The sequence below is a fragment of the Electrona antarctica genome (genome assembly GCF_951216825.1).
Source record: "Electrona antarctica genome assembly, chromosome: 10".
Classification (NCBI taxonomy): domain Eukaryota; kingdom Metazoa; phylum Chordata; class Actinopteri; order Myctophiformes; family Myctophidae; genus Electrona; species Electrona antarctica.
Window position 1 is genome coordinate 52991986 of NC_136791.1, and position 12359 is coordinate 53004344.

Consider the following 12359-nt stretch of genomic DNA (forward strand, 5'->3'; position numbering starts at 1 on the left):
CTGCTACAGCATATTTACAGAAACCCTTTTTTTTGCTTCATTAATGATATTTTTTTTAGAACCTTAAAATCACATTGGCATGGTTGTAATATTACAGCATGATTGCATAAAAACATTACTCCTCCACATTTCTGGAGAAGAAAAATTATTCCTAATTAGGTGACTCTCATTTCACACTTCCTAACCCCTGAAATCAGTACAAGCTAAAAATATTCCTTAACATGTTGCCACTTCACGGAGCAAAAAGACGGCCGTAGAAAATGATTTAATGGAATGTGGTTGGCTGCTCGCGTGACGACTGGCTGGTTTTGGATGGATTTATGGCATTTATTTCAGTCTGTGTTTTCCGTTATCTTACGTGACCAAACATGTAGCCCACATGTTTGGGCACAGTGTGGACCTCAAATGCATTTCATCCCCTTTTTTATTCAGCATTTATGCTTTATGACAGTGACAGCGAGTGGAGGGGAAGGCAAGGCAGGAGAGAGAGGGGGGGGATGACGTGCGACAAAAGAGCCTTGGTTTGGATTTGAACTCGAGCCTGCTGCTGCAGGAAGGATTTGGCCTTATTCATGTGGTTTGTATGTGCTCTTACCAAGTGAGCTACCGGCGCACCTCAAGACTCCAAATCTTTTATAACCGTTATCAACCCTTTCAGCTCCATGAGCTACGGATGCACAGCAAATGTATTATTGGGTTTTATGCTGCTTGTCTCTCTCATGCTAGCCTTGGCTGCAAACCTACTCTGCAGCGACTGCCCACTTCAGAAATAGTTAAAATAGCTGATCTACAAGCTCACAATTTAGCGCACGGATATGCCCAAAACAGAGACATTATGGTTGGAAGTGGTGAAACCTACTGGACCTGGAAAACACTCTAGTTCTAAACAACGAGCAAGGTGACACATAGAATTTCGTAGCTATTTTTACATTCTCATAATCCATACCTTAATGTAGACAGGAATACTGCCGCTCAACACAATGAACAATGTAAATACCCTGGAACTGACTTTAGCCGACACCTCCACAATCCCCAAAACCTGAACATGAACTGCTTCCACCTTGGATTCTGTTGATCATGGACTTCCTCGAGAACAAATACAATCAAGACAGGTCTAAAATAGCCTCTCTGACCCCTGTCACACATCCACTGGCTCCCTCCTGAACAGGGTATGTGAGAAATCTATCCTTTCACTCCTGCTGTGCGTTAATAATGTATACCGACAACTGCAGAAACCTCCATCTGAATTGCTACGATACTGTCCTCATCCATCTTTCCCTGCTTTCAGACTCTGCTCCAGATCACATGCTCACCCATATAGTGAGCTGGTGGACTGGTGTGACAGCTCTCGTGTGGAGCTAAATGGCACCAAGAGGTGGCTGCAGGATGCTTGTGGATTCCACCAAGCGTGGAGTGGGGAGGACTATAATTCATGGTGAACAAGTGGAGGCTGTACACCAGTGCAAATACATGTCATTGATGACAAACTGCGCTTTGAAACAAACGCAGAGGTGATCGTCGTCAAGTATTACCTCAAGAAGCTAAACTCAAGGTTCTTCATTGAATATATATATATTTTTTTTAAATCTCTCTGTATATGTACACAAGACGCGTTTTAACAGCGGGCGACAGCCAGACGAATTTTCCAGAAGTGCATTATTTGTCTATGGGACCCGGCGACTATACCGCCGATAGCAGGTGAACGGCCGATAGTCGAAAAGTGGGAAGAGGAATGTCGAATGTCGCCCGGCGATTAGGCGATGTGTCGCCCGATGCTCGCCTGCTGTTAAAACGCACTGTAAGCTTTGAACCTTGGAAGCCATCTTCCACTGGCCCACCCACGAGGCCCACCCACCCATTTGCTATCCACTCCTCTCTCACACCTTAACCCATTTTGGACGGGAACCCGTTTTGGTGTTAGCATTATGTTATGCTTTAGCTATTGAAAAATAGCAGATCTACAAGCTTGTAGGTCTGCTATTTTTGAAAAATCGAAGAACGACTGACATAGAAACATAGCTTTTTCAGAAAACTGTCGGGATGTAGAAGACATTTTTAGAATCTGATCTCAGGTCAAAATGGGTTAAGACTCAAAGACGGTCACGGCTGTTTGTCATAGTTGTCACTGATGTGGACTGTATTGTCTGTCACGTGGTCACTGATTGTCTATGATGTAGTTTCTTTAAATGGCATGTTTATATGTTCTTTTTACTATGACTGTCTAAAAAATGTCCCTCAGGGATACTTTTTTTTCTTCTTCATTGAACTGAATTGAATTGAAAGAGCAAACAAAAAAAAATTCTGCTCAGCCTTCGTGGCATGAGTAGGTTTGCACAGTAACATTGCCCGGGGCTGATCTCAATGTAAGCACAGAGGAGGAGGAAAGCTTCTCCTCTCTGATCGTCTCAAGGCGGTACGTATACTATACCTCGTAGGCTGACTCACGCTCCGACCCTGCCAAGACATTAAAAATAGATAACACAACAACTGTTTTTTTTGGTTTTGTTTTTTTTTCTCCTAGAATGTACGGCATGTGCACCTCCTAAGTTCCATAGCGATATACGTAGTCAGGGGGGAAATTTACATAGTTCAGCTGGTGATACAAGCGAAGCGTGATAATCAACCTTGGGCCATTGATTGATAATCAACCTCGGGCCATGCAGAATTCCCCCATTTTCAAGATGGCCGCCAGTTGCAGCCATTATAAAACTTTATTTATTTATTTATTTTTCGTGGCCCGGCCTGAGGTTGATTATCAATTAGGGTGTTATAAAGGTGATCCGTGCCAAATTTCCTGCTTTTATCACAAATTGTGGATTAACCATGAGCAGATGTACATTTATCGGCAGCCATATTGGAAAATACACCACCATATTGGAACCTAATGTTAATATTTTTTACTTACTAGGTAGAAATACCTCCAGAACATATTCTCATCTATCAAAATGTGGGGGAAATCAAAGATTTCCAACCACAGAAAAGTGTTATAGTCCAAAACGTAGGCCCAGTTGCAGCCATTTTGGGGGGCCATCTTGAAAATGTTGGAATTCTGCGTGGCCCACCGAGGTTGATTATCAATTAGGGTATAATTACCCTATTATGTATAATCTCTGGTAATTTCATGCTTGTATCACCAACTGAACTATCATGTATTAAAATCAGTAATAATTTCCCCCCTTACTAATACACCAGATGGCAAAAAAAAACTCAATCTGGTTCAACGTTTAAAGGGTGAACTCATTACTCATGTGGAAGCATAGTGCATTGAATCACTAGCAGAAGCAGTTACTACAAAGCGGTGCCGCTGCTGTCAAAAAATACACACATTTCAAAGAGGCAACTGGATACGGCAGTGCTATGTTTTCGCATGCATTGAATGTCTCGTCAGACTGCCCTCGAGATCTGCTGCTACGTGTGTGTGTGTGTGTGTGTGTGTGTGTGTGTGTGTGTGTGTGTGTGTGTGTGTGTGTCAAACTATCTGTTTTGTCGGGCCACTGACAATGCAAAACCGGGTCATTATAGATATTTACATATTGCGTCTTGTCTTCAGTGATGTAAAGCAGTTTTTTTTTAAATAAAGCAAAAATGGTGGATCTACAAGCTCACACAGCATCGCAGCGCCACGTGTTGTGAGCTTGTAGGCTATTTTTTATTTAGATTTTCTTTTCTTTTACGTTTGACAATAATGACATGCCCAAAATAGGGATGCCAGTGAGGTTGAAAGAGGTTGAATTGGCACGCTCATTTAATGAATAGAATTTCAATTGAAGAATTGAAATGAAAATTAAATAAATGATATGCTGTATATTTATTCATAACCCCCCTCCTTTCTAGTTGCCCCCTGGCGCCCACCCCCACACACTTTGAAAACCTGTGATTTACAGCAGGGGTTCTCAACCCGTGGGTCGCGACCCCTCGGGGGGTCGCCAAAATATTTTAGGGGGTCCCCAAATTATTTAAAAAAAGAAAAAAAAATGATTTTTTTTTAAATTTTATTTTCACGATTTTTCAAAAATAGCAGACCTACAAGCTCGTAGCGCGCCACTCGGTGGCGCGCTACGAGCTTGTAGATCTGCTATTTTTCAATAGCTAAATTATAACATAATGCTTAAAACACCAAAAGGGGTTCCCGCCCAAAATGTGTTAAGGTTATTGTAGCAGTCAATTTATATTGGGGGTCGGGAGGGGGCGGGGCGGGGGTCCCGAGACATTGCCAAAGCATTTCCGGGGGTCCCCGGCCAAAAACGTTGAGAACCCCTGATTTACAGTACTAACAGGAATGTTTTCTGCCACAGACTCTCTCACACTCCAGTGATCCCCAGTTTTTTGAGCAGGGGTTCGAGAAGGCCAACACCGTCTCAAGTGAAACCATGTCTGTGAAATCTCATCCGCAATGGCTCGCGATTTCCTGTTCCTCTCATTTGACATCTTGGGGCACGTGGCCAGCTGAGCGTCGTCGGTCTCAGAGCGGCTCTGAAAATAGCTGCTCATAAACAGCCATAGATGAGGTGATGTCTAAGCAGGATATTGATTTTCGATTGGCGACTGATCAGAGTGTCCCAGCCACTGGCACGTTGTTGCTGCTACAGTACATATATATACGCTGTGTGACGATCATTGTAACGGTTTTCACCGCTTTGGGCAAAATGCGCTGACATCAGTTTAGGTTTGTGGTTCGCGCGGGGTTAATTCACACATGGTATGGCTTCATGGCTCACGCATGCCACGCCATGCCGTGGTTGTACGGCAAGACCTGCAGCATCAATGGCTGTTGGCTCGGAGAAAACATGTTCAACACTCTCTTTGAACTCCAATATATTTTAGATCAAATATAAAATAAACACGACTCACAATGACAAACACAGCCATACTGTGGATGTGTGCACGGTCTACACGTGCACACATACACACACGCACGCACGCACACGTACACCAAAAATTCCCCAGTTCCTCTTTAGTCTCTGATCCACCATTGTTTGTCGCAAGTGCTTGTGTCTTGACGTTGTTTTCCATTAGTCTGTGTCTGCGCGTGTCGTGTCTCCGTCTTCTTTCCAGAGCGTCATGTCCTAGTTCCTTTTACTGCTGGTGTTGTTTCAAGCTGAAAACAAAGACAACAAAGGAGAGAAGTGTTAGTCTAGTTTGCCTGCATGTAAAGACCAAGACACGCCAGGTCGTTTTAACTTGCAGGGAGGAGAACTATGTTCCAATGGGAGTAAACATTCTGTTCCTGCCGTGCTCAAAACTTGGAAAGGAAGCTTGTTTACTTGACAAATCATCTCCCTCTGCATGCTGTTTGCAATACTGATGAAGGTAACTTGAAAGAAACGGTGCCAGTAACGTATGCAGGCAAAAAAACGAATAGCGATCAAGTCTGTGTTTGCAGAGATATTATAGCTCTCGCTCTCATCACGCTGCCGGTTCTTGGCATTGTGGAAACGCTTGCTTTTGTAACGGGGGATGGCGATTCCGTCTGGAGCATTATCCAATAATCCCATATTGCAAGCTTCCCGTAATTACGGCTGTCTGTTGTGCCTGTTGTGCAGCTGTTCCCCAAATTAACCCATTCAGGCCTGACGTCGAAATAAAAAATAAAAAAAAGTTTTCTAAATCATGACAATTTTCTGAAAGATTTGAGGCACATTTTCTTTTTTTCTTTTTTTCAATGTTTTTTTTTTTTTTTTTTTTTTCACCTTTATTTTATATATTTTATGGAGGGACAGACAGTAGGCTGACAGGAAATGGGGAGAAAGATGGGGGGAAGACATGCAGTAAAGGCCGTCGGGATCGGGAGTCAAACCCGCGGCACACTGCCAGACTGGATTACCAGCCAAGGTGCCTGGACCACTGAGCCATGGCCCAGGCCTTGAGGCACATTTTAACGATTTTTCAAAAATAGCAGACCTACAAGTTCGTAGCGCGCCACTCGGTGGCGCGCTATGAGCTTGTAGATCTGCTATTTTTCAATAGCTAAATTATAACATAATGTTTAAAACACCAAAAGGGGTTCCCGCCCAAAATGGGTTAAAACAAAGGAGGGAGATAGCGACACAAACCCTCTGGTTTAAGGTGCAGTAATTACTCTGGATTTGTCTTTTATCTTGTTCTGCTGATTGTTTGTCGTGATGACTGGTGCTGTGGCTGCATTCTGTACCTTTTATCACAGCCAAACAAAATCACACCAGAGGCTGCCTCATAGTGCACATATAATTAAAGTAAAGAGATAAGCTTGATTGAGACCCACACAACAGAACACCCGCATAATAGTTGGGTAAGGTTTGAGTGTGTGTGTGTGTGTGTGTGTGTGTGTGTGTGTGTGTGTGTGTGTGTGTGTGTGTGTGTGTGTGTGTGTGTGTGTGTGTGTGTGTGTGTGTGTGTGTGTGTGTGTGTGTGTGTGTGTGTGTGTGTGTGCGTGCTACAAAACATTGTATCTGTACTCCTACTGACCATATTTGCTACTGACCAGTGTCCATAATATGGTCAGCATTCAAGGAGTCCAGATAAAAAACTAACGCGCGCGCACACACACACACACACCGTTGTCTTCCCGAATTGCCACTGGTCAGCGCCAGGAGTGGACGACAGCCACCTCTACACACTCTGCCTGTTCGTCACAGTCTGAGTCTAAGTGGTCGTCCACTGTGCCCTACTTGGCGCTGTGCCCCCGACCTTCCTATTTCCCAAAGAGTGCGAGAAAATGAAGACACGGGGCGAGAGAGAGGGAGACACACGGGCATCCAAAGCTGTCAACACCTATCCCCGTAATGGCTGTTAAAACACTGGCCTTTCCACCCTGTCTGCTCTGTCAGGACATATCTAGCACTTTGCATTCACACAGAGGTGTACGAGGCTGAGGCCACATCTCTCACAGACGCGGCAGCCCTCTGGGTGCTGGCCTCCGGGAGGGGGGCCGCTATACCAGGCCAGGGCAAGTGACAAAGTGCAATAGATGCAAGCAGCAATGATGGGTGCCAAACTAAACAGAGACATTTTGATCAGCAGTTGGGTAGACAAAGACAAAGGTTAAACAAACCAAAAAATATCATCAGAATCATCTTGTCATGCCCACCACCGTTTGACAAAACATTAAAGGACCACTTCACCACTTTTCAACTTCTCTTCCTATAATTGGTCCTAACTATCGTTCATGATAAAATACCACAATTTTTTTCTACTCAGTCTGTGTCTCAAAGGAAGGCTGTGGGCAGTTCAGAAACCCGTCCACCAGTGACATCATCGATGGTGAATCCAAGCTAATAGAAACGGCAGGCTTTCTTTTCCTGAAAAGTTGCAATGCAAAAGTTGAAGCCATCGTTCTCACGATAATACAAATCTAAATATATTTTTAAACAAATCTTGTTTAAAAAAAAATCTGCCTAATGATGATGTCACTGGTGGACGGGTGTCCGAACTGCCCAAATCCCTCCTATGAGACACAGACTGAGGAGGAAAAAATGGTGGTGTTTTATCATGAACATTAGTGAGGACCAATTATATGAAGAGATGTTGAAAAGTGGTGAAGTGGTCCTTTAAGATTACTTAATTTGTGTAGCTTTTATGTTTCTCCTTGTAACATGATGGAACACATATTTGGAATGTGTATGTGACTATGGAGTGGACTTGAACATATTTTTGTGCAACCTCTGCTTTGTTTTAATAGTGACATCGAGTGGAGAGGAAGGAAAGGCATGAGAGAGGGCATGACATGCATGCACCAAAGAGCCTCAGGTTGGAATCACCCTGGGCAAGACCTACGCTGAAAAGACTATCAGCGGAAGTGGCGGAAGTGTTGCGTGTAAGATAACTACGTCACGCGGTGCGGCTGTGTTTACTAGTCCCCACCGAAACAAGGAAATGACGTTGATGCTTTACAAATCAGTTCACATTCTCCGCGAATGAAACAAGTGTTGTGATTGGTCGGGAAAATATCGTATCCGGGGGAAATACATCTGATGGATGTTCCGGAGGATACGTCCGCCGATAGCTTCTTTGCCTTACGTTGTGACCAGGCTCTTCTTTTCGCAGAAAAGTAAGCCTGGGACCGAGGCTAGGTTGGAATCAATCCCCGACCAGCAGCAGGAAGGACTTCATAAGGTACCTGTACCAGGTGAGCCCCTGCTTCATTTCTAGCTGTATAAGTTCATTGTTGATGTCTCTTTGTACATTTGAGGTGGATCTGATTAACCTCCCAAGTTTATTATAGGGGGCACTATCATAATAATTCCTTGCATTACAATAGGGCCTTTGCTTGATTGATTGATTGATTGATTGATTGATTGATTGATTGAAGAATTTATTAACAGTTTGCAGAATTACAGTACATTTCAAGCACAAACTCAATACAAAGGCTGTTAACTGTGAGTGGACGACCCAATTAAGCATTACACTTGTTTCCAATAGGGTCCACCATGTTCAAATCATCAAAAACATTTAGAGACGTACAAATAGACGTACAAATAGACACTTCTATATAGACAGAACAGGAATTCATCATAAAGGAGGTAAAAAGGGAAAAGAAACATATACAGTGAGGGAAAAAAAGGGGTGGGCGGTGGGGGGGATTCACGTTCAGCTCCGTTAATTTGTTTGTTTTCCTTGGAGGAGCTGCGTCCCCAAGTCGGCTCCGTGGCCGTACCTTGAGTTGGCTGTGTGGCCGTGACCGCCTCTTGTGTTGGGTCCCCAAGTCGGCTCCGTGGCCGTACCTTGAGTTGGCTGTGTGGCCGTGACCGTCTCTTGTGTTGTCCTTGCGTTCGTGTTTGAGGGTTTCCGATTTTACAGGGGCCAGTTTCGAATTGCAGCCGTCCGTAGGTGCCCTTTGAGAGCAGTTTTGAAGGAGTCAAGGGATTCGCATGTCTTAATGACAGTTGGTAGGGCGTTCCACATTTTGGTGGCATAGGAGCGAAAAGAATTTAGTCCCTTGTTTGTGCCGAATCTGGGTTGTACATGGTTCGTTGCACTCCCTCTGGTGTTGTGGGTGTGGACTTCGTTAACATTAAGGAAGTATACATTAAGCACCTCCTTCAATGCCCGGGGCTTAATAATAATAATGTGAACGGTGCACGTCTAAAGGTCAGAGGTCCAAATTCAGAACACAAACGTTGTTCGGCATGAGGAGACACATACAGTACATATGTATCGAAGTTTTATTGCTGACGGTCAAACCGTTTGGCATAGCCCTCTACCATATTGCAGTGTTTCGTGAAAACCGATTGCATGGTTCAGCAAAAACTGCAATAAGTGGCGGAAGAAGAGGAAGAAGAAGAAAAAAACATACAAATACAATAAGGGACCATAGCCATTCGGGCTTGGCCCCTTAAAAAAATAAATAATAATACGCATATTAACAGTATAGGTTGTCCAGCACCTTCAGTGCTTAAAGGACCACTTCACCACTTTTCAACCTATCTTCATATAATAGGTCCTCACTAATAATCATGAAAAAATGGCGCAATCTTTTTCTACTCGGTCTGTGTCTCATAGGAGGGCTGTGGGCAGTTCAGAAACCGTCCTCCAGTGACATCGATGGGGAATACAAGCTAATAGAATTAGAAACGGCAGGCTTTCTAGTCCTGAAAAGTTGGAAAAAAATGGAAGCCATCGTTCTCACGATAATGAAAATCTAAACATTTTTGTAAAACAAATGAGACACAGACTGAGTAGAAAAAAATCGTTCCATTTTATCATGATTATTAGTGAGGACCTATTATATGAAGATAGGTTGAAAAGTGGTGAAGTGGTCCTTTAAGTTGAGCACAGGGAATCCGCAAGTGAAGACGAAGTGTATCGTGAATGGGATTTTTTATTTGATTGAGGCTGTTTTTAGTTTTAGATTGTTTAAAAGGCGAAGGGTAGGAGCTGCAGGGCGAGGGAGAGAATTGATGAAGAGATATAAAGACTGGCCAGGACAGGGGAGAGTGGAGCAGATAGCTGCTGGCCGCTGGGGATGTGGTTTTATCTCTGCTTCTGGTCAGACAAATTAAATACATGCCTTTCCGTTTTGGGAAATCTAGCTCAGGGGTGGGCAACTTTGAAGATGGAGAGGGCCACTATATTTCCACACTCACTCCAGAGGGCAACATTGCATATTACTGTCGTAGCAAAAATAGCCGATCTACAAGCATCTACATGTTAAAATAATAACATGTAATAATATATCGATATTCTGAGCACCGCATTAAAGATGTAGTGCCGTGATTTTTTTCCCACCCTTAAACATGATCATCAGGTCTTATTGTTATATAAGGACGTATAATATTTTCAAAAAAGTGTACAGTATTTGTTAAAATGATGGTTTTATGTGGACACACCCACCAGTTCATTAGGTATGCGTGAGTTTAACCTTATAGCACCACCTACCTAATCCAGTCCCTCCGCACCATTATGCACTTATACTGCCACCATTTATCCATGTATAGGCCTATAATCCACGCATCCATACCATATCAGACCTGTTTTTTTCTGATTTCTTTTTTATCATTTATTTATTTCCTCCAATTATATTGACCCTATTGTCACAATCAGCTCATCTCATCATCCAATTAAATCATAGTTTAACAGCAGAAACAATTAGTTTGATAGATCATTTAGCATGAATAATTTCCCAATATACTATAGGGCAACACCCTGGCATTGAAACTGTCCTTTATTGAGACAAAACTTGCAGCTCTGCCCTAGGCAAATGATGCTCTGGACAGAAGACTCTCCACTCTTCTATTGCTCTGATCAAACTCAATTTACAACATGAATATGACGTTCCTTCTGACTGTTTCAGTCAGCAAAAGTCGCGTTGCCAGATTTAAACAAACAAGCGTCAGGTCCACGAAAACAAGTCACAGAAATTGCCTTGAATATTTATGAAAACGTTTGAACAACACCAATCCTTAACAACATATTAATCTGAGGGTACTTCACATGAACCATTGGTCAAGTCAACCACATCTCCCCTGCAAGTTACTTATGTGAAAACAAGCCCAAGTCGCTTGTAATAGCCAGACATGGCAACATGACTTCCAGCACGACACAACAGATACTTCTAATTCTTGACTTTACAGCCTTGTATAAGTATTATTAGGACCTACATATTGACAACAAGAATGCACACTGTGACACTACACTCTGAATCAAAGCCCGACCACTGTGATTATAAAAGAAACAACCTGAACTCGAGAACAGCAAGAGTAACTGGACAGCAGAGCAGGTATAAGGCTGGTTTGTGGTTTCCTTGATTAATCCTGAGGACCCGACGTTAACATCTACTTGCTTCCAATCTAACGAAAAACAATCTAATGGACTGCTGTGAACTGGTAATGTGTGGCGTGGTGTGGTAATGTGTGAAAATCTGTCACACAGTTAGGCACAGAGCAGCAAACTGCGCCGTTCAGTTCACACATGTGTATGTGGCAGGCAGCTCCACCCACAGAGGTTGTCGTATTTAAAAAAATATATATGAGGGGGAGGTGCGTGTGCAATAGTAATACGTCACACTATCAGTGTTTATATCATTGGTTCAGCCTCCAGGAAGAAACCCTAAATACAAAGTTAATACACCATTGCACATACAAACGACTCCAGGGTGTCTAATTAAGTACTGTCACCTCATAGACACATGAAAAACTGGAAAAATACAAAAATTGTGGCACTCCATCTTTAAGTGAAGGTGGGGGCCGCCAGTTGCCCATGTATGATCTAGATAACCACTGTAACCACATTAACCCTGCCGTCCCTAGTTTGTGTCACTAGTTTTATTCGTTAAAAATGTGCAAAATAGCAGATCTACAAGCTCACAACTTGTGAGAAAGACATGGCAGGTCGTTTTTACTGTAGGGAGGAGAACCAATGGGAGTAAACAGAATGTTTACTCCCATTGGACATTGGCTTGTAAGAAATATATTGGGGTTAAGTGGTTGAGAAAATGTCCCCCCCATCTGTTATTTATTTTTTATTTTTTTGTACAAAAGGGAACAGTGTGTAAAATAATAATAATAAAACTTTATTTGTATAGCACCTTTCATGACATGAAATGCAGCTCAAAGTGCTTTACAGAGCAATGAAGAGAGAAAAAAAGAAAGAAAAGAAAAGCAAGGCATAAACATTAAAAAACAAGAGCAGTATTGCAATACAGTGAGGACATGAATAACAAAAAAATTAAAAAAACAAATCAAAATAAAAAAACAAAAAGGCTCAGAGTGGTGTTTGGAAGGAGGGGGTGAGCAGGAAGGAAGAGCACATGGGCGTTCAAGGTCATTTGGAGGAGTGTGTGCGCAGGACAAGACATGGTGTTTTGCAGATCAGAGAATGCGAAGCACTAACATTTTGGGATTTTTCTGTGTGTGTGTGTGTGTGTGTGTGTGTGTGTGTGTGTG

The 12359-nt window shown here is 42.8% G+C and overlaps 1 protein-coding gene across 2 annotated transcripts in view; it reads right to left on the bottom strand.

Annotated features, from left to right (window-relative positions):
- Positions 1 to 4280: 4280 nt before the first annotated feature.
- Positions 4281 to 12359, bottom strand: part of LOC306931363 (zinc finger matrin-type protein 4) — a 124483-nt gene continuing 116404 nt past the window's right edge. For both annotated transcript variants that reach the window (XM_079512731.1, XM_079512730.1), the window contains exon 7: positions 4281 to 5098. In XM_079512731.1, coding sequence (XP_079368857.1) covers positions 5077 to 5098 — 22 coding nt within the window. In that variant the 3' untranslated portion in view covers positions 4281 to 5076. The remainder of the gene's footprint in view (positions 5099 to 12359) is intronic.